At 38.3% G+C, this 9,364-nt stretch overlaps 1 protein-coding gene across 1 annotated transcript; it reads right to left on the bottom strand.

Annotated features, from left to right (window-relative positions):
* Positions 1 to 4,436: 4,436 nt before the first annotated feature.
* Positions 4,437 to 8,415, bottom strand: LOC131220507 (uncharacterized). The gene is made up of 2 exons (XM_058215383.1): positions 8,047 to 8,415; positions 4,437 to 4,822 (listed from the first exon to the last, which is right to left on the bottom strand). Exons 1-2 carry the CDS (start codon positions 8,380 to 8,382, stop codon positions 4,667 to 4,669), a joined length of 492 nt encoding a protein of 163 aa, XP_058071366.1. The 5' UTR covers positions 8,383 to 8,415; the 3' UTR covers positions 4,437 to 4,666.
* Positions 8,416 to 9,364: the final 949 nt, after the last annotated feature.

The raw sequence follows: 9,364 nt of genomic DNA, 5'->3' as shown, positions 1-9,364 counted from the left end.
TGATGTTCGTTTGCATTCTCTCTCGTTTCTAATATCAGGTAATTCTAAAAAAAGGGTCATAATTCCCTCATTATATGTCAGATCAGAAAAACCTTTTGCTCGTTAGAAAGATAATTTCATGAACATTTAGATGACTTTAGAATTATTTTATTTGAAACCATTTGATTGTTCAAAAGTGGACCCAAATTCTATGATGCCTTAGGTCATGTTCTCCCTTATTTTTCAATATCACGTGATCCTAATAAAATAGTCATAACTCTCTTATTACAAGTCAAATCAGGGTGATCTTATGCTCGTTAGAAAGATAATTCGATGAATTTTCAAATATGTTTAGAATTATCTTATTTTGACATCATTTAACTATTCAAAAGTAGGCCTGAATCCATAATGGTGTCAAGTCATATTCACTCTCATTTTCAACATTGCGCAATTCGAAGAAAATGGTCATAACTCTCGTTACTGGTCTAATTATGGTAATTTTGGATTGTTTGGAAAGATGATTTAATAAGCTTTTACATAAATTTAGAATCATCGCATTTGAATATTGTTTGACCTTTTAAAAATAAGCAAGACTCTAATTCTTAGAAAAAAAATAATAATCAATCTAAGCCTTATCTTTTAAAAAAAAGAATGAATATTGTTTGACCTTTTAAAAACAAGCAAGACTTTAATTCTTAGAAAAAAAAAAAAAAAAATCAATCTAAGTCTTATCTTTTTAAAAAAAGAAAAAACACCTATCTTCTAAAAATGTAGTTTTTGGTCAATAATTTTCTTATATCAATTTCTTTTCAAATAGATCTATTTGATCATAATATTTGCCTAAAGAAAAATAACCTATTTTTTTAAAGTTGAGTTTTTGTTATCTTTTTTTTTTTTTTAAAATTTTTTTTTTTCTAGTTGATTCTTGGCAGAAGACCTATCGAAGCAAAACTTCTGGAAGAAAGAAGGAGAACTCATTTTCTGAAATGCAAAAGAAATCGAAAAAAGTGAATAGAAAATTGAAAAAAAAAATACATAAGTAGAAAAGTTTATTAGAGAATAATGATAAGAGAAAATATAGGTGCATGAAATATCTAGAAAAAAAATGGCATTGGTGCAAGATGTGTAGAAAAAATATTTTTAAAAGCGATGATATTTCACTATTCTCACAAAACCTTAGATGTAAGGTAAAAAAACAAAACAAAAATACTAATAATATATGGAATTTACATTCCAATGCCTTTGTCAAAAAACCTTCCTCTTTAATCCTTCTAATTATTATTCTTTTAAAAAAATTTTCAAAAAATGATTTTCATTAATCTATATAATTACTATTATACTCATTAATTCATATAATTATCATTCCACCACCTCAACAAGATCATTGTGTTTGAACGTTTATATAAAATTCACCTTGACTACTTAGTGCATCATCCTGTGTTATGCCAAAGGCCCAAAAATAAGCTCCATCTATATTTCAAGTGGACCACATCATTAGAAATAGTATACAAGACAATGCTTGTCTCCCTAACTCTTTCCAATAGTGTGGCCCAAGTGAATCATATATTAGTATGATTTTTGGGCCTCATGCATTTTATTTATTTATTTTTGTTTGTGAAATCTAATAGTTGGAATGAATTTCATATAATTATCACAATGGCCTTGTAAAAATCAAGGTTGAACGTCTCTTTCCCTACTGTTTCCTTTGGTGTGACCCACTAAAGAATTTCAAAATCAAAAGCAGCCTCTCATGCAATTTTATTTTTTTTATAAATTATCCCACTACGTAGGTGGAGAGTGCAATGAGAATTGATTTTTGGTGGAGCCCACCCTAACGCATATGCATAATCTACTCCAGCCATTAAATGTGCAATCCTAGGTTAAGCCGAGAGCCAGAGATAAAAGGCTGACTTGTAATTAGCGGGTAGCAAAAGAAAAAAGTTGGGATAGACATCCACTGTAACTATTAGATACCACACTTAAAAAATGAGGCCCATGTATGATTCAGGTGGGGCATACCAAGGGAAATCAGTTGTAGGGCAATTGTTGCCTTGTACACTGTTTTCTATACGATGGGGGTGAGTTTTGGGCCCTTGGCCTAACATGAGGCGGCACACAGTGAATTTTATATAAACATCACAATGGGACCCACCCGAGCAACAGACCATTTACTTGCCCATCCAATGTAAGGAGGATATTGGATTGAGTAAATATTGATTAATGAGGTAGCCTTTTTGGCCACATAGATTAGGTGGGGTGGTATGGTAATGTGTTGGGCCTTGTGAGGCCTATCATGACATATATGTTTTATATCCACGTTGTCCATATGTTATGAGAGCTCATTTTAGGACATGAACCAAAAAATGAAATTAGATTATAAGCTCAAGTAGACCATACCATGAAAAACCCTCGAGATAATGCCACCCACCAATTGATTGTAAGCTCAAGTAGACAACACCATGAGAAACAGTCGATATAATGCCACCCACCGATGAAAACTTCTTGAGGCCCAATGTAATGTTTATTTGCCATCCAACTTGTTGTTAAGGTAAAGGAAAACACAAATACTATCTTCATCCAGTACATTTTGGCTCTCAAAAAGTTTTTAATGGTTGTCATTTAATCACCATGGTTTTCTATAGTACTGTGGTCCACTTGAGCTTCAGATGTGCTTCATTTTTGGGTTCATGCCCTAAAATAAAATAGAGAAATAGAGTGATGGCATTGATACAAAACACATACACCACGGTGAGCCCCACAGAGCCCAACACATCACCACACCAACGCTCGGGGTGGTGTGGGCAACACCATCTAATTGGTGACCATTTTAGAAGGTACTGGAATGTAAATTTCATAGTAGTTAGGTATTTTGTTTTTCGTTTTGTTTTTTTGTTTTTTTGTTTTTTGGTTTTTTGTAAAATTCTCTTTACTATTTATCAATGGTTTCATATTGTTTCCATGCCCATCTGATGAGCGTAATGGGCTGATTTCTGCACTATGTGATCGTTATGGTGGGGCCAACTTAATGGAAGGGTTGGATCTCACATACACTTAACTGGTCAAAAGTTATCTGCTGGGTGGACCATACCTTGGGGTCCAACAGGTCCACTAGATGCCTTGCATTTAAATAACAAATTCTTTAAAATTTTATTCTTTTTGGTAATAATATCATTAGAATACCACTATTTTAATTTAAACTTCCTGAGGCCACAGAAGTTTTTCATCAAGCTTATATTTGTATTTTCCTTCTGTACATGTCTATGTCAACTCATGAACATGTTAGATAGAAAATAAAAACTCACGAACTTGATGGATGGAAAATAAAACATCATGGTTGGTCTTAGGAAGGTTTCAACAGTGGGCCTTATCGTCCCACTGTTTCCTATGGTGCGTCCCTTAAGATTTGGATCTATCTTATTTTTTAGTTCATGAATAGCATGGAGAAAACACATCACAATCAGCCACATAGAGCTTAAGCCTGGAGGGTGCGGCAGGCAATTGGCTTCCAGGTGGGGAGCTGAAAGCACAGGGGCATTTTCTTTAATGAGAAGGTCTAAAGTCCAACTGATTAGACCACAATTAATGGTCTGTCTAATTGATAACTTCAACCTATTAAGTTCTTGTAAAATCCACTCCTTTTAATAGGTTGGCCCCACCATGAGAATCACCAGGAGAAAAAATAAGCACCATCCAATCATCAAGTGAGCCACACCACAGAAAATAGTGTATAGCCATTGATAAATAGAAAAAGACAAGTGTAGTATATTTGATCATTGGATAAGGCTGCGTTTTTGGTGGGGCCAATCTACTGAACGAGTTGGATGTCCCATTCAGATGCGGATTGCCTGCAACAGTAGAAAGTTCCTATTGTTGGAAGCTGAAGTGGGGCCAATTGTAATGTTTGTGACAAATCCACTCTTTCCATCCATTTTGTCATCTCATGGTAAGGCATGAGTAAAAAAATGAGACAGATCCAAATCTCAAGTGGGCCACAAGGTAAGAACAGGTGGTGAGGGAAATGCACACCGTTCTCTTATGGCTCACTTGAGTTTTGGATCTGCCTCATTTTTGGATCATGCCCTAATATGAGCTGGAAAAACCAATGGACTTCTCACAAACATCACAGTGGACCCAACCTGAAGACTGAAAAATCATATGAGCTTTTTTAGGCACAAGATCTAATTAGTATTTCCCACCTTATGGAAAACTCATATTTCATATTACTGTTTGCAAGCGTGACCGATCCATACATGAGGTGGGCCATAAATGTACATTGAATCGGACCAGTGGCTATTTTTTGTTTTCTATGGTCCAAACACTTAGTTAGGCAATCCAATTTCATTCCTCTAAAATGTCCTTTTATCTTGCATGCATGGCCCACTTGATCAACCATTACAATAACAACATTTAAGTGAGAAATAGGGATTTTATTAATTTTTGGGTTGAACCTAGGGCCAACCATTTTTCGGGCTCGGGCTAGGGCCTGGTGTTTTAGACCCAGTTCTGGATCAGGCCTCAGGTTTTAAGCTTCTAGCCTGGCCTGGTCCAAACATTGTCTATTTCCATATCTCCTATCTATAAGTTGATCGTTGAACATGGTTTTCAGGACAATGGTGACCCACCTGATATGTGTTAGAAATATCCATACACGTAAAATGAAATTCAAATGAGAATTGAAAACGGTCCCTCACTCGCTCTTTTTCGCGCTGCTCTTGAATGGAATTGGAGGAGGAACGAGGCCACGTAGGATGGCGATGAGAGCGGGACCCAAGACCGATGAATGGATCATCACCATCTTATCCGATGCTTTGCCTGTCCCAATCATGTGTCCCAAAACAGGAGCCTGAAATATCAAAAAAAAAAAAAAAAAGAAGAAGAAGAGGAAGAAGAAGAAGAAGAGAGGAAAAGGAAGAAAGATTAATTTCATTGTGTAGATCATGACTTTCTTGTGGTGTTGGAATCATAGATGTAAAACTCGGCAATGCTACTTAAAACTAGAGCTGTATACGAGCAGAGTATACTCGTTAACTCGCTCGACTCGACTCGGAAATACTTGACTCGACTCGGCTCGAAATGAGTTCAAGCCGAGCACGAGCTGATTTTTGGTGCTCGAACATGAGCTTGATCCTGCTCAACTCGGCTCAACTCGAATAGTACTCGAAATCGACTCGACTCGGCGACCAAGGATCGACTGCTCATAGCCCTCAAAGCGGTTGCCGACCCCATAAAGATTGGCATTGAAGGTAACTGTGGTAAGAGAAGCAAGCTCTTGCTCCTTGTTTCTCCTCTCCTCCTAGACCCTAGCAATATCGGTGTCTATTGTTTCCATCTTCCATTCCCTGCAGTGAGAGAAGCAAGCTCGATATCTGCTCGAACTTGGCTCGAACTTGGACGAGCCGAGCACGAGCTGAGCATCCGAGCTCGAAGGCCAAGTTGAGCTGAGTACGAGCTGGGACTTAGGTAGTGCGAGTCGAGCATGAGCTGGGCAATACTGGGCTCGGCTCAACTCGTGTACAGCTCTACTTAAAACTCACCTTATAGCCTTATAAATAGGTTTATATTATGTTCTATCATAAGCACAACTTGGTGGTCCACCTGATTGAAAAACCAGGTAATGGACGCATGAGTGCAGAAAAATCAAGGGGGTTGTGCAAGGCATTGTTTTCACAAATTTTGTTTTTATTAATTATTAATTAATATTTTAATATGCCATTATCATACTTGTTTCATGCACGTGTATTTCAATGAGTATGATTGTTTAATAACTGGTGTTGTTATTAACATATTTTCTACTAAATAGATTTTTGCCTCATGGTTTTCTATGCAACCAAAATCCATCCTTCTATCTAAAAACAAATCTATTTCTCTCTATAACTTGGCTCATGAAGGTGTGTATTGGTGATTTTGGTGTTGGGTTTTCAATAGATTCTGCATTCCATGGGAGTTGGGACATTGTATGAGAACTACCACAGAAAAAGCGGCTGGTTTGCACTTTCTTTAACATTAATTAAAAAAAAAAAACCCTTTTTTGAGCTTTTTTTTTTTTATAGTGATCTTTATTTCTACAAAGTAAAGAGTTTTATTATTGTTCAAATTTATTTATTTATTTCATTAATTACCAGATACTCCGGGCTCCAGCCCAACAAAAAGAGTCCCTTGTCAATACAACCATCAGCTTTGTGACACCCAGACCCATAGCTCAACTGGCAGACCGAGAAGATACTTCGTTTCAACACTTGAGGTCTGAGTATCCCTAATGGGGGTGGCTACTCGGAGTGTGTGTACCGAATGGTTCTTAAATCAAATAATGACATTATGGCATGGATAAACATATATATACACGCACACACACACCAAGTTTCGGCTGTATCCAATACTCAGTTCGTACAAGTGGGCCCATAGTCATTTGATCCGGACCGTAGATCTGATGGAACATCATAAATGGGAACTAAATGATAACCAAGTTTCTAATCCTTCAACTAGTTACTGAACAATGGAATTGGATTGCGTGCATAGTGTGTTGAAGTTGGAAAGTTTTATGGGAATCACCATAATGTATATGTTATATCCGCACCCTCCATTCAGTTTGCCTGATCATGCTAAAGCAGGAGCTCAAAATTGAGATAGATTCAAACCTCAAGTGGACCACCATGATATTTATTTTCCATCCAACCCATATAAGGCCATACAGACCTTGATGAAGGGATAACACAAATATCAGCTGGATTCAAAACTGCGGTACACCCAGTAAGTTTTCAATGGTAGGCATTCAATCCCTGTTGATTTATCTGGTTTGGTCTAATTGAGATTTACATTTGCCTCATTTTTCAAACATGTCTTAAATCATCTTCCAAAATGGATGGACGGTGTGGATATAACATATACATCGTGGTGGGCCCACAGAACTTTGCCATGTCAACACACCACACCACCGAGGTCGGTGGTGTGTGGCCTAGACAATCACGGGATAAAAAGATGAAAACACTCCAACGTTTTTTTTTTTTTTTTGCCTTCATCCAGGTCTGTATGACCTAATATATAGGTTGGATGTGAAATAAACATTACAGTAGGCCCCAGGAGGCTTTGAATGGTAGACGTTCAATCACTACTGTTTTCCCATGGTGTGGTCCACCTGAGATTTTTATCTACCTCATTTTTGAAATATATATAATTAAAATGATATGTAAAAATGGATGGACGGTTTGGATAAACCACATAAATCATGCTGAGGCCCACAACTCCCTTATAACGAGCCTGTGCATGAACAAAAAGCTCTGTGGGGCCAACCTTTGGTATATGGATCCCATCCAATCCTTTCATCATTTGCGCCAGCTGCTGATAGGACGTCAGCTCAAAAATCAGGCAGACCCAAAAATCAAGTGGGCCACACCACAAGGAATAGCTCAGATGGGACACCCACCGTTGAAACTTTCTTGGGCTTACTGAAATTAAGAATCAGGTTGATGTTGATGTTTTGGCACTCATATCATTAACGGTCCCCCTGCAGCCTCTTGTTGCACAGATTCAGACACCTTGTGGATATCGGTGGATCCGTGACTGTGGAGCCCACTGTGATGTATCTGTTTTATATCTACACCGTACATCTGTTTTTCCAGATGATTTTAGAGTATAAGCCCAAAATTTGAAGCAGATCCAAACCTCAGGTGTACCACACCATAGGAAACAGTGATAATTGAACGGCCACCACTAAAAACTTCCTGGGGGCCACAAAAGTTTTAGATCAAGCTGATATTTTTCTTTTTCCTTTCATCTAGGTTTGTGTGAGCTAATCAACAGATTGGATTGAAAACAAACACTACAGAGGGCTCTAGTAAATTTTTAATGGTGAGCCTTCAATCACCACTTTTCCATGTGGTGTGGTCCACCTGAGATTTAGATCTGCCTCATTTTCAGGCCTACAATATAAAATGAGCCGTAAAAATGGACGGACGGAGTAGATAAAACGTATACATCATGGTGGGGCCCACAAAGCTTTACAAATAGCCTGCAATCCGAGTCTGGTTCTAGGAAAGCGCTGCTGAAGGCAATCAAGATTCAAGATCTTACCATGACGCTGCAAGCGGATACGCCGTACATCAGATACGTGGTTTTGTACCACGATTTTTTGCCGATTATTCCGAAAATGCTGGCGATGGCGAGCGGCCACTGGAAGAGGATCACGAGCCATACGGCTGCCACGATTAAAGGCGGCCTTTCCACCATTAAAAAGTCGTCGAATTCCTCGATGTACCACTCCTTCAAGTCGACGAGGAATTGAGGGAAGGTGCGAGTAGGGAAGCAGATCTGGACGTCGATGAGGAGAACGAACACCGCGATGAGGAGAAAGAAAGGGAGGAGGATGACGTCAGCGATCTTGACGAGAATCGGAACAACGTCAGCCATTGGATGATATGGTTTGTGAGAAATAAGCGAGTGTGATTTTATAGCGGTGGAATTCTGTTGCAAAAAATATTGATTTTTATAAAATATATTTTAATAATAAAATAATATATAATATATATTAAAATTGTTTTGAAAAAACACTTTTCTGTGGGTTTTTTGGAATAGTCTTATATGAAAAAGGGAAGAGAAAAATCTGTGGTTTATATGAAGGATGTGGAGTATTATAATATTTACCTACCTAGTCCGTGGTACGCACTGGAACACCCGTACTCGGGCACAGGCTCGGGCTCGGTCTCGGACTCGGACTCGGTGTGAGGGCATGGGCATGTGAGGCAGTGTGGCTGTAGAGGCGCTAGTGGCGCACTATGCTCGAGTATGCCGCTATCGCAAATCTAAAAAAGAGGCAAGTGCAATAGAAGAAGGCGATATCGTGGCTATGATCACTGAGGTGAATACCATCCAAGACAAAGTTCCAGGTTGGTGGTATGATACTGCCGCTACAGTACATGTGTGTTACGGTAAATCAGCCTTCAAAACTTATGAGAAATTGACCGATGGTCAAGAAGTCTAAATGGGTAATGAAGTTCGATCAAAGGTTGTCGACAAAGGAACTGTCAAACTGATATTTACTTTTAGAAAGAAAGTGATTTTAACTAATGTACTGCACGTCCCAGACATGAGGCGAAACTTAGTTTCTGAGGATCTTCTGGAAAAACCAGGCATACGGGTGGTGTATGAGTCAGGTAAACTGATTCTGTCCAAAAATGAGAATTTTGTCGGAAAGGGATATGCTTGTAACGGAATGATTAAGTTTTCTCTGAATGAAAGTATCATTTCTGCGTATATGGTTGAATCTGCTGGACCGTGGCATGATAGGCTAGCCCATATAGGATATAGAACCTTGAAGTTCATGGTTAAGAATGGTTTAATCTCATACACAGATAATGAAACCGAAAAATGTGAAGTGTGCATAAGATCCAAA

The sequence above is a fragment of the Magnolia sinica genome, chromosome 12 (genome assembly GCF_029962835.1).
Source record: "Magnolia sinica isolate HGM2019 chromosome 12, MsV1, whole genome shotgun sequence".
Lineage (NCBI taxonomy): Eukaryota > Viridiplantae > Streptophyta > Magnoliopsida > Magnoliales > Magnoliaceae > Magnolia > Magnolia sinica.
The sequence above is the reverse complement of the archived record's forward strand: the minus strand, read 5'-3'. Positions and strand labels throughout refer to the sequence as shown.